This window comes from Ischnura elegans, chromosome 9 (genome assembly GCF_921293095.1).
Source record: "Ischnura elegans chromosome 9, ioIscEleg1.1, whole genome shotgun sequence".
In the NCBI taxonomy this organism is placed as follows: domain Eukaryota; kingdom Metazoa; phylum Arthropoda; class Insecta; order Odonata; family Coenagrionidae; genus Ischnura; species Ischnura elegans.
The window spans coordinates 3886902-3905673 of NC_060254.1; the positions used below are offsets into that span (position 1 = coordinate 3886902).

At 38.9% G+C, this 18772-nt stretch overlaps 1 protein-coding gene across 12 annotated transcripts in view; it reads left to right on the forward strand.

Moving 5' to 3' along the window:
* Positions 1 to 18772, forward strand: part of LOC124165482 (phosphatidylinositol-binding clathrin assembly protein LAP) — a 97921-nt gene that overhangs the window by 28281 nt on the left and 50868 nt on the right. For 9 of the 12 annotated variants that reach the window (XM_046542916.1, XM_046542911.1, XM_046542918.1 and 6 more), the window contains exons 2-4: positions 16920 to 17062; positions 17162 to 17237; positions 18063 to 18074. In XM_046542916.1, the coding sequence (XP_046398872.1) occupies positions 16920 to 17062; positions 17162 to 17237; positions 18063 to 18074 (231 nt within the window). The remainder of the gene's footprint in view (positions 1 to 16919; positions 17063 to 17161; positions 17238 to 18062; positions 18075 to 18772) is intronic. The other 3 variants (XM_046542912.1, XM_046542915.1, XM_046542921.1) reach the window with 1 other exon arrangement.

The following is an 18772-nucleotide window of genomic DNA, read 5'->3' on the forward strand; positions in this document are numbered from 1 at the left end:
CTATTAATGGCGTGGGTAGTGTGTTAGTCCTGAGTGTCCGAGACCCCCCCCATGTTAATGTGTTCAGAAGAGCGTCAATCAACTTGTAAGTTGCATAAGTACTGGTAATTAAAATTGCATTCGTTTTAGTCTCGATGCAGTGGAAGCCGCTAAAGAAATAAATGTTATATATTTTTCTCCTTTTAAAAATGATTTGCTTTCTACTTGCCTGTGACATGCGCCAAAATTAAATTAATATATCATTTAGATATGGCCGATTAGTATAATTTTATAAATTTCTCTTTTGGACAATTTTAATTGTATTTTGCCTACCCTACGCTACTTAGCTTTTCTTCATAATTGAAAATGAAGTAATTTACATTATGCTCGAGCCGATTACGTGTAAAATTGGTATTAATTATTATTAAGCGTAGTGTGACCTCGATCGCAATGGTGTTTGTGGTAAATGCTAGTGGTGCACCTTTGATGGACTTGGTGAATGCGTTGAGAAGAGAATTCTTCTCGATGTTGGCAGAGTTGCTTTGCGCGAGACCAATGCGATCATAAAAAGCTTTGTTACTCTGGGTCGACCTTTTGAGGTGAAGGCTTTCTGATACGAGACTCACAATTAAGCTCTCTGACTTGCGCCGGTCTCGTATTCTGCTAAGTAAACTTCTATCCAATATATGCCACCTCTTATTTTACTCTTGTCTTCTTCTCTTTCTCCGATTCAGCATCGGCAGATGACCTTTGTTGACTTTGAGTTTAGGGGGGCATGAATGTGCTAACTACTGGTTAAGGTGTATTCCCTTAGATTTGGTTTGAAATAATATTAACAATAATTACAAATTTTAGAGATATCGGGAATGTATGTGTGCATTTGTTTCAATACGAACTATTCACCCTTTTTCAATATCTTCATTCTCGATTTCACACATATTAGCCTTCTTTACACTATTATTATAATAGCAACCCATTTTAAGCATTTGAGCGTTCCATCGTGGCTCGAGTTTTCTGGGTATTGACTTAAGACTGGGTGAGGTAAAATATTGCATGATCGTGTGGTAACAAAGTTTAGTTTTTCTAGGGTATAAAATGGTTGGAAGATATTTTGCGACCGGAATACATGTTTTCCCTTTATTTCATCGGTTGATGTAACTTATTTTTTAAAATAAGACTTAATGTTTTGTCAGCAGAGGAAGCTATTAATCTCAAAGCGAGTGCCATGGAGTTAACGGGGAAGCGTTACGGCGTTGGCGGGGGGTCAAGGGAGGTGACCACCTTTTCGGCACTCAGGTGCGCGAAGTTAAATTAATGGTTAGACACCAGGAGAGATCAAATTTCTTTCCATGAAATCATTTCGTTCTTTAAATGAAATTTATTTCTAATCGAATATTAATTAACTCCTTTATTTGATATAGTATGTTTTCAAATTGCAAGTTGAAATTAAAATCAATTTACCTCTGCTAAAATTTTTATAGTTTCATAAGCCTTGTTTTATTTATTATATTTTTGAGTTAGATTAGCGATTTATGATATTTCCGCGACGCAAAGATAAATTCTTATGTGGAATAATTGATAATGTTGGAATAAGAGCACGCTTTCGCCGTTTTATTTTAATTTATGTTTTACGCGAGTTTTGAATCGTGGAGGAGAATACCTGTATCCATCATTAAATATTACTTGATATTAGTGAATTAAAACTTACGGGCAATTTTTCTTAATTTTCAATTTGATTTTCCCTACACGACCGGTTTGTATAAATTCTGTGATACTGTTGGACTGTATTTGAAGATTTGAATATTAAAAAAATATTGAAACCAGTCTTGCTAAGAAAATTGAAGTATTTGTGGAAAATATTTTTATGTAGTGATTATATGATGTATTAGTATTTGCCATGAGCCAGGGGTGGCCGTGTCTTTCTTTGCAACGCCAATTCAGTCCACTCCCTGTCAGTTTTTGCGTGCCCGTCGAAGAAGAATCTTCCTGTATGTATCTTTCGCGTCCCGTCGGCTTCGATTGGTTTGGGATCGCGTTGGTGTCGAGCCGCAGCGTCGTTGGGGAAAACTCGATTTGTGTCGCGGTGGTTATGAGGTTTTCCCACCCCTTCGTCGCCGCCGTCATCCCCCGTGGTCGGATGCGAGGGAGGAACACCCGCACCCGAATCTTGGTCAAGTATTGATTGAGTCTTCCGAGTGCGGATAATTACTCTAATTATGGCACACACTACGCCACCTGGAGCGATTCGATGGAAAAGGTCACGCAAATGCGCCCTTATCAGTATTTATTGATAGCCATAATAAATTTTATTTTATACGTTTAAAAATAAGAGAACTCTTTCAGCATGAAAGAATACAAAGAGCAATATTAATATCTTGGGATTTCATAGAATAAAATGTCACGCAATTGAAGTTCAGAACTCGTTTTGGTCCTGAAATACCATTTTGGAAAGTCTGCTGGTTCCATGTTATCAAAATAAAATCTTAAGTTCATTCAATTGATTTTAGTTATTACTTTAAAAATTGTAGTTTTTCGACTGTCTCTCTTACCAAGATTCCAGGTCAGAGCGTTTAAAATGCGAAATTATGTATATTATATTTATGTCTGTATTGGTTATAGTTGTGCGGTTGACATGGTCGATGAGTCGTCATTTTTTGGGAATTGAATTGGATTTTGTGGTGGGAAACAATGCTTTTTTATGCAAATGGTTGACATAATTACCGTCGCCAATTCTGAAGATGCATTGAATGCTCCGGATTAAAGCGCCAAATTCGGCGTAGAAAATGCCTATTGTTTTTTATTAACTAATTTCTGGAAGATCTTCTTTTTACTCGCATTTGTCATGTTGGAGCTGGAAATCCCTTACTCGTTGCCTGAATTTCAACTGGACTAGGAAGGTCATCTCATACTTATCATTTCCCGACGCTGCCTTCGTTTTTATACCCCTAGGTAATACTTCAACTCATATCAGAATGACGTGCTGCGTGTATTGCGTCGAAGGGATACCAAATCGCTATCAGTAAGCATATCTGTGATAGCTGTATGCTACGAACAGATGGTGCTTTGCATAGTGGGCGCATATTAAGCTGGCAGTGCTGTGAAAATTCAATCCGTATTATGTCGCCATCGTAGTCGGAGATATAATGAAAGTAAAGCGGTCTATTTATTATTGGTTGTACATTATATGAAGAAAGGCTATGTGCGTAATGAGCGTAGTGTCATTTTTACAGCTATACATACAAGCACAATAAATATAAGATATAAGTATGTGAAGAGATTTTGCCAGTGTTGTCCGTATTTTGTTTCGGTGGTGTTTTTGGTTGCTTTGTTGGTCGGTATGGGGGTGTGGTTCGTTACTTCGTGTAATATTTGTGACTGCTTTCCTTACTAGCTGCTAAGTTCTTGCAACCAGGCCATTAGGATACGTTTAATGTAAATAAAAAAATAACATATTTTCATCTTAAATTCAAATTGATGACAAAAATTAAATACAGTCGAGGATAGACATATTGTTTCGAAGAAAATGGGCATAAGTGCACGCGAGAACCTATATCATCGCAAGTCGTAATGTTTGGTTGTTTTTCCGTCTTTTAATTGCAGAAGATATTTGTGGTACTGGTGATAAGTTACTTTTTCAACTTGGTTCTGCCCTAAAATGATGGCAGACTTACTTCCTCGTAATGTTTATGCCAAAATTTATACCTGATGAAAAATGTGATATTGGCGGATAATTGTGCCTGTGCAGTCGTGACGTCATTGATTATCTCGGTAGCATTTCCTACTTAAAGATTTTTTGTCTCTGGCTTCTTTCGACTGAAGATATTAAGTGATAAGTAATAGATGGTAACCATAATTATCAAATACCTAATTGATTCGTCTTCTCAATTAAGGTCTCTGAGCATATCTTTTCTGCTTGCCCAAAACTACAGTATTTATTGAAAGAAAATCTCTTCAGTTAATGGTTAGAGTATTCGGCGCCAATTTGGAGAACTTGGTTCGAATCTAGGTGAAAGGGATATTTAATGTCGGCTCCAATCTTGCATGTCGACGGGAATGTCATTACAGTGAAATTCTCAGATATTGGTCATACTTCTTGGATTGATATGAATGCAAATCTTCTTCCTTACCTTCCTCAACCCCGTGGCATTCAAGTGGTCCATGTAGGCCTCCCCGGGAGAATATGTCTAATACGCAAGAATAATTCATCCGAGCCATTCGCCGGGAAAGCCTGAAATATTTCGTACCCGAAAATGCTCCAGATTTTGCTTCAGCAACTGACTTTGAAGAAGTGGCTTCCCATACTTAAGTGTCCGTAAATTTAAAAACAAAGCGTAATTATGGGCTGACGATGCTATAAGTGTAGGAAACAATTGTTTATTAAAAGGTGTTTACAACCAGAGTACAAATGCCGTTACGACTAAGAAAAACAACTTTAAAATGTTTGTTACCATAAAAATCTTGTTATTTATGCAAAACTTGGGGGGTCATCTCCATTTTACGACTTTGTCCCATGAATGTAATAATATTGATCCAATCACGTTTTCATCCGTGAAAGTGGTCCAACGGACGTCTCATCAAGCAAAAAAAAATCCGCTTGTTACAAAATATTAGCGATAATTAGCCGTGTTTTGCGTCAGTTTTCTTTTGCACATCGCGCTGGATTCAATCTTCGAAAGCGAGGCATTTTTAACGACTTTTGCGGCAGTTTATAGTAGTTATGAGTATGGAAATTGGATGAATCTCCTCGTCAGTGTTCGGTCCGTTCGGCTTTGTAGCGGAGCCGTCGAGTCTTTTGGAGGAGGCGGGATTTCCAGTAAAAGAGGTTTTTCTGCCCCTCTGGATGTGAATGTTGCCCCCGGAAGTCCGCTATTGATAAGTCTCACACAGCCTCGCGTCTGCTTTTGTTCTGGCTGGATTCCTCCCCCACTACACTACACTCCTCCCCTCTCCCTCACCCATGGGGGACCCACTTCCCAAATCCTTCCTATCCCAAACGCGACTTCCTCACTCTTTTTCTTCCCCATATTAGAGTTATTGTCTATGGTCGGGGCACGAGGGTAACGGACCCATTTCTACGTTCCATCTCAGGATGAAGTTTATAGATGTCGACTATAATTATAGAAATTCCAAAAACTCTATCCCTACCGGTCATTCCTGGGTTTCTTTCTAGTTATTTCTCCAAATATAGTTGAGGATGGCAAGCCACATTACGACGATATTCGAATTGACTACATCTTTTGTTAGGCACAAGGGTGACGTCACCCGAGAAATATTTTACGCGAAGATGTCGGGATTTTTTTGCGACATTTTCAGCGTTGACACTGAGTGAAAATGAAGTGATTCTACCTACAGGGGATGGTAGAATGTACTCTCGATGCGTCGTTAATGGAAATAATGTCGCTTTCGCCCGTTTTTACCTTATTATTAATATTATTAAAATAAGACATTGCAATATTTCCACTGAGTTCTATTATTACACTACACGTTTCGTCGTTACAAACAACATTTAACATAAAGAACTTTCACCATATATTGTCCAACATCATGGAAGATATTAGTTTCTTTACCAATCAAAAAGGGTGTTGGGTTATTTTGACTAACTGCATATTGGTCGGGGAAAAGTTATAAAATTCGGAAAGAGGATATCTGTGACCGAAACTCTCGTATGATTTCTAATCAAGGGACTAGTATTTAATATTATTTTCGTTGCCGGCCTTGATGGTGGGGTCGAATCCCACGCTTGGCGAGCCGAAGGTCTCGCATTCGAGACCCGCCCGGGTAGATGACCCCTTTCCTAAGAACTTGCTTGCTTGTGACCATACGAAGTTGATTGATCAGTCTTCTGATATCTGGGCTGTGCTAAATGAATGAACGTACTTCATTGGTTTGGTGCGGTCCGATCAACGGACACACACGTTTGTTTTTAGTAGATCATTTCCTAATTTAATTGATATGTATTTTTGCCAAGTTTCCCTCGTATAATATTTCAAAATTTTCTCATTTTGAGCTCGACTTAAAAATGCTTTCTTATGTAATGCATTCAATTCAAATTCGGCTCTGCACGAGCAAGATTGTCTTTGGCTCTCGTTTTGCGCCCATCTCGTCGTGGAACTTATTCGTTGAAAATTCTTTCTGCGATGCGTTGGCGTGATTATCATCATACTTTGATTGCTCCACGTGAGTCTGAGTTGGGTTCGCTGGCTGGTGTGGAGTGCTAAAAAGTTTTGGCGAACCAGCACTTGCGCCTCCGCTATTCCCTGGTCCTCGCCGATGGGCAATAAAGTCTTTATTGATCTGTGTAATGGCGTCTCCGCGCCGTAAAACGAATCTGCTGCCGTTCATAAATTGCGAGTTGCAGGGAAAAGTGAGAGAAAGTGGGCAGTTGGTCCTGAATTTCTGAGTGATTAGCAGGAGAGTTTAGAATTCAGGTAAACGCTGGCCACGTCTAAATTTTTCTCGATTCTATTTTTTCTCAAGGTTTATTTTTCCAATGTACGTAACTACTTTTTTACATGCTTTCTGGATGTGTAATGCATGCCTTCCTTTAGGTTTTTCGTCTATAGTGGGCCCTGTATCCAAAGTGACCCTGTCAGAGCTTGTGTATTCAAATATCTATCGTGGAGGTGAGAGACCGTTACGTAGTAGGGATTCCACAACAATTTACATATTTAATCATTTTGTCGTTAATTTGGTGCGATGTCAGTTGACATTTCGTGATATCTTTTTATCCATTCGACTACCAATTTTGATTATCTTTTCCTTTTTTTTCATTTCACTTGCGATGTATTATGCCCTTATGAAGATTACCATTCAATTTTATGAGCCGGAAGTCTGGAGGTGCTGAGACTGGGGGAGGTGGGACCTATTCGTCCCATCGCTTTATAGAGTTATGTCCCAGTGGTGATACAAGTGCATTGAGCCACCTGCCTTAAGCACTTGATCTGATGTATGGAATATCTGACGAGGTGGATAGCCTACCAAAATACATTTATGTCGGTTAGTTAAATGGCTCAACAGCATATTTTAATTAGTGTTCGACGGCATTCTCCCTGACGTTTTCCTCTAATAACGGATGGTACTACCGCTAGATCTTGGTCAATGTTTAGCGTAGTTGTTGGCGGAGCTTTTGATGTACGCTTTTGAGATTATGTCGGAGGTTTATGGCGTCACTTTGAGCGCCCCTTGATAGTACGAACTTCTATGAACTGCTTCTTGTTACCATTTCCTTGACCCGAAATGAGCGTGAATTTAGTGCACTGTGTTCGTAAATATTCTCGTTGAGCACAGGAAAAAGTTATTTACTTCATATGTTTACTTTTTTCATTTTTTTTACTGCCATTGTTCTGTAATTACTAAATAGGAAATTAGCTAGCATGGTGGATGAGCTGATAACCGTTCGTTATACTTTTCATAGTTAGGTCTTCCGAGTGCTACAGTGACCATCTCCCGTTGGGATCTCTTTCACTCAGATGCACTTACCCCTTGATTGAAGTTGTTGAAATGTCAAGGTATGTTATTGTTTACGGAATCTAAACACAATGAATGTGATTGGTTGTCCCTCCAGTGTGAGGCAACCTGATTGGGCGGCTGTCGTCATGTATCCCTGGAGCGACGGCGGTGTAATTTGTAATTTAGATGGACGCATCAAGTGTATATGCGACTGAACTGACACTGAGAGCACATTTTCTCTCGTGATTAATGTGGTATTGTCTGTACATGTTAGCGAACGTCGGAAAAGTGTGGAATGGTTGGAGGTTTTTGAATTCGAATGTAGAATTGGAGAGAAATCTCGGTTACCTGAATTACAATTTACACCAAGAATGGCATTCGTCGTGAAATAAAAACATTTGGCTAAGCCAGTATTTGAACCCGGATCTCCCGATTACTGGTCAAATATGCTACGAAGTGCTGGTCGGGAGGACCGGGTTCGAGACCCGGAATAGCCAAATGATTTTTGTGTGGCGAATTTCGTCCTTGCTGTAAATTTGCACCCACGCGTGTGGCTAAGTGTAGAGTTACTAGTTGTATGCAGTGCTATGAATTCTAATGCTATGTATTTAATGGTAAAAATGCTTACTTAAAAGTGTGAGTAAATAGGAATGAACACGAGAGTGCCCTCTTGTTTTAATGCTTATTTCGGTCGTAAAAATTTTGCAAGGCGTGGATTAAATTGTAATCACGGTGTAATGAAGGTTATAATAATCGGTTGTATATTATGGCGATCCGTCCGGCTAACTAGATGTGTCTCTGGAAAAGAATTTAAAAAATTTAATATCAGTAGCCACCCTCTTACGGGATCTAATCATCATAATTTCATCAGCGATTAATAATCTTTCGGATAGATTGAGACAGGGCGCGAGGCAAGGTGATTTCGGACCCGGAGGATTTCATTTTAGGACGGCACTGCATTGCAATTATATTGTCTAGATATTGAGCACCTCCTGCGTCCATTCGTTCTATTACGTGCAGGGGCGCCGACTTATAAAAAATATTGGGGGGCCCATATCGGAGGTCTTTCCCCGGGAAGAGAATTCAAAGTTTGTCGCAGCACCCAAACACTACCATGATTCACACTACTAATTCAGTTAACCTGCTTAACACATTGTTAAATTTATTTAAAAGGTAACTATCGTCAAACATGGGAAATAAAAATTACCAATATATTTTTGTGATTTCACAAAGCATAACATAACTTCTCCGCCCCCCCAAACGAATCTTTGATGGGGCTCGGGCCCCCTCAGGCCCCATGGAGTCGGCGCCACTGATTACGTGGCACTATCATGTTGACTGCATTTAGTCATACTGTTGACCATACACTTATCTGTGTTGAGAATTACCACCTCCAGTGTATTTCTAAAGGCCATTGGAACGCGCAAGCCTTTCTGTAGTGACAAAACTTTATCTAAAGTATGTGCAAAGCAGAGTAAGAGGGACGAATTTTTGGTAAGCAGGAAAGAGGAAAGAAAAGGATTCATGATAAAATAACACAAATGGTTATTTCCACACACGCACAGAAAAGGATTTGAAGGTGAAAGGGAATGGGCCTTACTGGGAACTGAAGAATGAAGTTTCATTTGGGGTTGTAGTAGGTAATGGGCGATTCGCAAATTTTCCAGGTAAACATACCTTGAACTTTTTAATAACTATCCATTAATGGGTAGTCCAACAACTCAAGCCATACGTAAGCTTCCATAGGCGGCGCCTTGTTTAACAGTATGCAGATATCTGGATACAATCATGCGGTATTGATTCTTGCAGCGTTCAGTTGCTCGCGATAGACTAGTGTTCACTTTGTTTACTGTTTGTGGGCGGCATCTGTGTTGTGAAATGCAGTTGTGAGGTGGCGATGGAAAAAGTAGTAGCGGGGTGGTGTCGCCCTCTTCGCTTGTGTTGTCCAGATTTAGAATTTTCCCTCCAGACTTTGGCTCTGGGCCCGACATATCCACTAGAGTGCACTACAAAACACAACGCCATCCGCTTTTCCATGTAGTTTTTCTTTCACTGCCATTGCTATTCAAGGGGTCGAAGTAGCCCTGGGCGGTATATCGAAATGTCGGAAAATATCACAATAGGAAATCGGGTATTGAGTTTTTTAATGCCTGATTCACACGTCGAAGTACACTACGATAGCATTGGCTCCAAAACGACATCTCGTCTCTATTACTTATCAACACCCAGTGGCGTAAATAGGAATATGCTTTGGGGGGGGGGGGAATGGGATGGCCTGGGGTGGCGACTCCCCCCTTCCCCTTTGGGGAGTTAGGGAACATTTTTTAAAATGGCATGCCAGGAAATACATTTTACATCATTTTGGCACTAAAAAAATTAACTTTAAGCATATGCAGTTATTATAAGTCAAAACTAGACAATGCTTATGAATATTTTTTTATTTCTCTGAGGCTTTGGGGGGGATCTATTCCCTTCATCCCCCCCCCCCTCATAGTTACGCCACTGTCAACACATAAGTGTGCCAGTACTGTTCGGCACCGGCGGAGGTCAAAATAAACAAAAGAAGTACCTGTTTCAAAGGAGCATCGTCATAATCATCTCATCATTCATTTCTACTCAATGAGAAAGTTACAGCCAATCTGGCTTATCCTTGGGCCCGTAATAAATAAAAAACAAATCTGTAATTATATGCTTTGCATGCGTAGGTAACTCAAAAATTGTTATAAATCTTTAGCCATCGAATCCTCCTTGAACTGCTCTTCATCTTGGACGTGTAAACCCAACTTAAACTTTGTCGATCTGCGGGTGTCCGTAAAAAACCGTGATATATTGCCCGTTAACAAAAATCGAAGTATAGCGCTTGGTGAAAATATTACGATAAAAATCGTGATATATCATACGATTAACATCCAATATCACGATATATAATCAGGGATGCTGACTTACAAGAAATATTGGGGGGCCCAAACCGGGGATCTTGTCCCGGGAAATTTTGTAAGTAGTGAGTTTTAAGTTTTTTAAACATTTTAAAAGAGCCATATAATCAAAATTAGAACCCTGATAACTCGAATATCGATATCTGGATACTCCGGGGAAAATCGACGAGCCTGACACATTTTTTCCTCACATCCTTTACGAATTTTTGAGGGGGCGTCAAGCCACATGGAGTGGGCGCCACTGTATATAATCCGATGTATCGTGGTGCTGAAAAAGGAGATTTGTATCAGATTATATATCGCGATATTTTATTGAAAAAATGTTGACGGGCACGATGAGACGATAGTGGTGGTAATGGACATTTACCGATGTTAAACAGTTGTCGTATTCCGATTGGAACGTTTAATGTCGGTCTGGTGTGGAGTTGAAGGATTTCTCCTTTGATTCGTCTCCGAATGAGAGAACCGATTCGCCCGAGTGGAACCTGAGCTTCTTAACGCCCTCGGGTCTCACGACGTTTAATGGTCTGCTATTTGATATGCCGGCTGATCTGTTGACTCCACCGCGGTCATATGGTGCTGTCATGCCTTTCACATATTTCGACCTCTCTGGAGATTCGTGCTTGCCCTCTTGGGAGGTAGAAACAGATGAATGCTGCGCTTATCAAGATGAATGAGTCTTGGACCATTTTTTTCCAGCCTCGCCCGATGGTAGTCGTAATTCTCAGGTCGAAAATCTTGTAAAAGTAGAATTCTTGTTTTCGTCTCGTTTGAAAAAAATCTTGTTTTGAAGTAGAATTTCTTTCGTGCGTAAATAATATTTTCTACCTACACGCTGGGGAATTTGGGAAGACTGTTGCCTAGATCTCTAGGCTTCAAAGTTTTTTTTTGTGTATACTGTTATAATTTTTATATCGCTTGTGTTCTGTCAGTTATCTTTCAATGTATAACAGTTTTTCCTGGAACCTGTTTCTCTTTATTAGTGAATCAGTCTCAAACGTTAATATTTGAAAATGATTTACATCATTTTTTCATACAAAATAATCCCCTTTTCCCAAAAGATGATGATGAAAAGCTTGGATTACCTAAGGAAATGAATTACTTCCTTTTTTCAGAGTAATGAGTTTTTTTTAGCTTGAATTCTTTTTTTAGGGTTCAGTCATTGCATGTTTATTTGAATGAGACAATTGCCTTCAGGTTAACATTTTCTTTGCGAATTTTGTGGTAATTTGAGAGTAAAAGCACGGGAAATGTCTCGGCACTACGACCCTACGGGAATAGTTGCAGGTCATCTTTTGTTGTTTTGGTCAGGTTTTCCATGGCCGACGTTTCGATGATCAACTCGAAAATCTTCATCATTGCAGATGAGTGAGACGTGGGCCACGGTAGACCTGCCTCGGTGGATAACTCGACAAGACTTACTGCAATGTCACGATTGGTTTCAAGATTACAACTTGTGGATGTACTGGGCTTCTTTAACGGCCTTCATAATCCTGATATCATTTTATTAATTTAAATTAACTCTCAAAATGAGATGCGAGATCTTTTGGTGTCTGAATGGCTAGCTCTGACTCGTACTAAAGATCAAATGTAGGTAGGCGTTGTCAGGGCGTTGGCAGGTCGGAGTGCAAAGATGTGCTCCCGAGCACCCGCAGGCAATTCGCATGTGAAACGCATCAGTGCGTGTGGTGACGTCCGTTGTGTCGCCAAATGATTCTTAGAAAAATGTCTCGACTCATGGTTCGAGTTCTAACGACTTGCTTGCTCAGCTCACGGGACGCATATATTCGGGAATGAGTTAGTGTCGGAGGGTAGCTATTTTTTTCTCAGCTAAATATAATTATCAATTTTTTTTCGGTTTACGCTGATGTTTGGTTAGAAAGTCGAGCCCTGTGTAAGAATAATAAGAGGTTACATTAAAAATTAAATTCGTTGCAATTGATTAGTTATCTGGAAGTGAAAGTTAATCTCTCACTCCTTATCTTGCCTTATTCATTCTCATTCAATCATGGAAGATATCTCGCACGTCTTCTGCCACTCGTAGTCTCCTGCGTGTTATGAATTATTGCTATTATTTGTGTTGAATATCAAAATAAAATCTTATCAATATCTTATTATTGTGAAAGCCATTAAAATTTTCAATTCGGAAAAAATACATTTCCTAAGAGGTCCCCGTTTATAGAAAATAACAGGAATTTACTTCCAATTTAGCGGGGACTTCTTTTGTATCTACTCGGCTCAGTGTTAGCATAAGTGCTCTTTATGTAACAACGTGAGTGCTCAAATGTGGTTGAACATGTTAAATATTTAACAAATTGTGTATGCTCTATATTGGGTTAAGAGTCGAATGGCGCAAAATTTGGCTATTGTTCAATTATCGTGTGTCAGCTGTTTCTATCCCTGTGATTTACTGCTTGTTTCGTGGACTTTTCATTGTTTTGACGTTATTTAGTTGCTTTGCGTATCCCACGTGATGTTTTTCTGTAAGGCTAGTTCGTAAGAATCTTCCTTTTGGTTGCTATCTCTCGCGGCTTGGTTTCGTCGGTCGAAATTAAAAATTGAAATGAAGTGTAGAGTGAGTAGTTTCGTGTGTGCATTTCGGCTTATGATTCGTGATGGGCAAATGCTTGCTAAGGGAGTCTGAAATAAGCACTGCCCCCCCTCTTGATAGAAGCGAAACTTAGGCGATTTTGTCGAGGGCGTTTCCGTCTCATTTAGCGAATAGCCATTCTGTTTACATCCACTTAATCATTTTATGGGACACGTTTTCAAATTTTGAATATTCGGTGTGTGGTGAATTAGTTTAAATTTCAATCTATCATCTTTTTTTTTTTTCTTAAAAAATATACATCGTGTAAGGTAAAGGCTCTCTCTTAGGTGTAAAGTTATGCGTATTCGTGATTCTAATAATGTATTTATGAATATAGACCGAACAAACCTTGGGCAGATATGTTAATTCTTCATAAATTAACGTTACAAATGTAAACTTATTTCGGACGGTTTCCCAAATCTTGAAGCATAACCTGCGTTGATCAACTGAACCATCGCATTCCAATATGTCACAGCCTTCAACAACCTATTTTGTTTATGAATATGCTCAAGTCTTTAAGTAAATCATGTTATCGTATTTTGTGCCTTCCCTAGTGATGTATGGAATGCTTCTACTTCATTGATATCAAAAGTATGAATAATAAATATTTTAGGGATTTGCTACGGGAAAAAAACTGTTGATTGATTTTGGCATATATGTCAGATGGGTAAAACAATAAAATGGTCTCTGTGCCATAGTAATCGTAATAAATTTTCGTCCGGTCACCGTACCAGAGAAGCAAATGAATGCTTTATTTGAAGTCAAATGAAAAGTTTCATAAAAATGACGCCATTGTCGCCTAAGATAGGTGGCAAAGATAAGAAAATAAAAATACGAGGAACATTTATTATCAACATTAAGTGTGCCTAATTTAGTTCTTTAACCTCGTATTTCGTGTATAAGGATTTTTTTCTTATAAACATACCCGAAAAGTGTAAGTGATTGATCGCGTATCCGCGGAATAACCTCCTTAAACACAGATTTATTTCAAACGTATGATTTAAGCGCGCGTTTATTTTAGTGTGCGCGATGCCCGAATCTTTCGTATATCTAAACCTCCTTCGAATCATAGGCTAGAAATAGTAATTATACTGTGGTAACTTTCAAATTATAAAAAAATGATGAAAGGCAGAAAAAATACAGTTTTATGAATTTCACAGCTGCGTATTCGCACAGAAATGGAAAAAAGACACGGAAATCAAAAGAATGATGCCTGATTGGCAAAAAGTGTTCCAAAAATCAAAATAAATTTTAAAAAATTGCGTCTAACTATAATATTTTATCGCAATCAATTTTCTCATGTTTTTGTCAATTTTTTAGTTTCGAATTTCCTCTTCACACAAACAACTCTTCACAACGACAACGCAAACATATGCGGCAAATAATTTCATTGTTTAATTTGTTGGTGGCTGTTTCGGGTGTGGTTGGTATGGGCTCACCGGTGTGGCCGTTCTTTGAACGCGCCTTCGCGCGGCGCATCGTGAGCGAAATCGCTATCCTCGAATTTCGCGACAGAATTCTGCAGTCGCACACGCAATGTCCTGACATCCAGCGAATGAACTAAATTCGCCGCTTGAAACGCTTTCGGTCTGAATTTCCCGGGGAAACGAAGCTCTCACAAGGGCTGTTAACCGCAATTTACATTTGAGATTATAATTTTATCGTGTTCATACCTTTAAAATGATATTCCTTGCGATTGCAAAATCCATTGCAAAAATCCGGAATAATGTGATCGCACTGCGTTTATCGTCGCGTTGCGAACGCCGATTGAAAAGGGAGGGAAGCAGAAGCGTAGATCAAGGGGGAGTGTGGCGTCCTCCCTCCCTATCGAAGGATGACGCCCGCCCAATGGGGAAGACTAGGCTAGTGAACTCGAAAAGCATTGTGGAGTCTCAGTCTGCTCTCGTTCACGTCCGTGGCGAATAATACTTCGCCCGAAGTCGTAACAGAACCAAGGCCGACGCGGAGCGGCCGATCAGGTGGTTGGCGCGAAACCCACTTCTCAATGTGCAACAACGGTGAGGGCGCGCGCGCCAGTATCTTAAGGACGACCACGCACGAGGATGCCACTTTAAATAGCGCCGATAAAACTATTTCAATGGGCGTCAATGGCCCGCGGCAAAATATAGCTGTCACGGGAGACTTAGCGGTTTTTCTGCATGCAACCGTAACTTGGGGTAGGGCACTTGAACCTTGCAATCACTAAAATGCCATTTTGACTCCCATTCCTACGAAATCGAAAAGAAATAGCCCCTTTACCCTGAGAGTTTACAATTCGCTCATTTTTGTCCACACCTCCACATCCTCACACAATTTATAGAAAAGTCTATAAGATGGTAATCTTTAAGGTTGCTATTCAATGAAAATCGATATATCAATAGCTTAACGAACCATGCTTAATACTTTGCGTGCCACGGACGTAATATTACGTCCTATTAATCTTTCTGAAGATTGCCATGGACGTAATATCACGTCTTTCTATTTCATTGTCTTTGCTTGCGTGAAGACGTAATATTTCGCCCGTGATACTTTTTCAGTTTACTGCTAAGTGGTCTTGTTATTTCAAAAATCAACTGCTTGAAGAAAAAGTTATTTTTATGTCTTGAGGACGAAAAGTCCTCTGAAGCTACCGGCACCCTTTTCTCAGCCTACTTTGTGTGAAAATTCTTTGGAGGAAAGAACCGTTCGTTGAGGATACAGTGACCATTTTGTCATCCAGGATTTTGAATGCTATGCTTGGAACAATGCTTTTTTATCATATTTCCATAGTTTAAATACTTCAAATTGAGCGTAATAAAAATGCTATGCATATTATGGCGGTACATCATTTGTTGCAACTTTTTTATTTTAAAAAACATTAGGTTTTCATTGTTAAAAATATATATTCAAAATTTAGCAATAAATGTTATTCAACTCATTCATAAATAAGAGCAAAGTCCATTTTTATTGAAATACAGATCGATTTAATATATTTTTGATGCTAATGTTTAAAAAAAATTTGCGATTTTAGTAAAAATGGCCGGATTTTTCAGTAGGGCTTTGAAATTAGCTCACGACACTCAAATTGTTAAAGATGAATGACTGTGTAAAAGCCACTTGAAGTCCTCGGATCGTTGAGAAGTGTTGCATACGTCCAAGGCGCCACTGAAAGTAAAGGCACTCCTCGTCCCCCACTCCTTCGAAACAACCTTAATCCTGCCCTCTGCCCTAGTCCAGTGTGCACTTCTCATGTACATACGCATCTGACCCAGCCTTGAGGGCTGGATTAATGAGATATAGAAGTTTTCCAGTCGAATTTGAGTCTTATTGAATGAGAAATGTGAATGTAGCATAGTTGAATGAAGATATTTGTACGAGTTTTGAGTGTTAGTCCCAAGGTTTGGGCTCTGGCACACAGAAGGGGTGGTTTAGAGTGGTGAAACCCCTCCCAGTGGCAGTGGTTCTGGTGAAAGTCTTCGGGTATAGGGGGGGGGGGTGTCTAAGTACATACAATGTTCCTGGAATGCGGCTTAGAACACTTCCTCAAATGACTTTTGTCTTATATGCTCATCTCTTGGGTTTGCCAGGAGACTAAGTCAGTATTCACCAATAGCAGGTCTTGCTGTGAATTGCTTAGCACCATTTATTTTATAAGCCATTCCTTTTGCTTATCCTTCCATAGGGGAGTGATTTCTCTAGAATGTATTGATTTTTTTTCATTTCCCAATATCATTTTCTATAGTGCAGTTTCTAATTCCATGATTGACTTTGGATATTAAAAATCAAATTCATGTAGTATAAATTCAGAAATGAATGATACAGATCTTAATATGTATCTAAAATCTTAAGTATCAAAGCTATGAGATTTACTGGTGAATCAAATAAAGTCAAATTCCGTCAGATTTGATTTTGAAGTGTTTGAACAATTCTGCTTATGTTAGCGTTAAAATTGAAATGTTGTTCATGTTTCTCTCTCTTCTTTACAGATTTACTTCATTGCACAAATGAGCCAAACGTCTCCATCCCTCAGCTAGCAAATTTATTGATAGAGCGATCTCAAAACACAAACTGGGTGGTTGTGTTTAAAGCCCTGATAACAGTACATCACCTGCTCTGCTATGGAAATGAGGTCATTATTGTGCTCTGTTTTTGAAACCATAAGGATTTTAAGCATATTTTCTGGAAATTGGTGGAATAGTTAATATAATCATATTGATTCCTTTTTCAGCGTTTCACTCAATATTTGGCATCGAGCAATAGCACATTTCAGCTCAGCAACTTCTTGGACAAAAGTGGGGTCCAAGGTAAGTCATTATTTTCACCTTTCAATGCACTGCTGATATCCATGACGTGGTACATAAATGCCTTTGCTTGACAAGATCGATTTAAAGGCTTTTCAGGAGGTGATAATTGCTGCGTACAATGGATATCAACAATATATGATGAATTTTTCAGTTCTTGTGTTTTCCCAGAGAATGTGAAAGGGCGAACATTTTGTAGTATGCACAATTCGTATTTAAGGAATTCATTGTAGAATAGTGGAATGGTGGAACTGAATGAATCTAACTTTCACCATTTATTTAAAGTAACTTGAATATTTTCAACTGATGTGGGATTTATTTAGCTAACCAGTGAAAGTTTGGAGGTAGTTGTTTTTACCATCAGTTTTCTCATGCTTGAAAATGAAGCTAACGGCTCGTTACTTCTAAGTCATTTATATTCTGCTCCTTATTTAAATGTGTTGAAGAAAGGCATCTGAAATTGATACTAACCGTATTTGTCTGAATAGTCCCACCTTTTTTTTTTTTCAAAAATGTCTGCGGCAGAAGTAAAGGGGGGACTATATTCAAACGCATTTTTAAATTTTTTTCCCAAAACTGAGGTCTCAAAATTAGGGGGGGGGGAGACTATATTCAGAGAAATACGGTATTTGATTCAGGGCATCAAGAGTGGTCAAAGGGTTAACTTGTGGTCAGTGGTCATATCCTTAAGGAGTGGATCAAATGAGTTTTTTTCTTGGGAACAAAAATTGAGAGTGAATTTGTTGCTAATTGTTAATGTTAGTAGGCTTAGAGTTACTCTATTTTTAAATGCCCTTTCTTATTTTTCTCATGCTGCGTGTCCAATAGGTGCCCGTGTTGGTAAGTTTCAAATTTTTCAGATTAACTCAGCAAAGAATAGTGAGCATGTTTGCTTTATGCTAGACTAGATAATGCAAAAAATCACATTGGCATGTTGATGCTGTAAAAATGAAGCTTCATCGAGGTCATTCACGACCCACTCTTTACCTTCCTATATTTGTGGTTTTTCCGTGTTTTTGAAGACCTTAGTATGAGAATGCTTTTGATCTTTCAGTGCCAATAACTGTGTATATTTTTCATTTTTCACGTGGTATGTGTGTGTAAACTGGGCATATTCCTTGTTAATGCATGACTTAATGTTTAAGTTTTGTTAATTGAATTTTTTCAGACTAAAATTTGCTGATCATTTTTTCTCAAAATCTCAACTTTCAGGACATTGATTTGTTAATTAAAGATGATAAATTTACATTTTGGTAACTTTTGCTTGTAATTTTTATTTGCCTTATTCCCTCTGTGTGGTGAACTGAAACTCCAACGGTACATACATTATTCATATTATATCAAAATGTCAGTAGAAATAGAATAGGATTAGAATAGATTCTTAACACATGGTGGATTTCAAGTCGTTATTGGTCCCCTTCATTTGAAAAAAAGTTTCCCAGAAACCTTTCAGGGTCTTCAGTTTTGAGTAGGCTTATGCTGATGTTGGGTTTATCTCCAACTGTCATAACCTAACTTTCGCTTTTGATGCAATTATT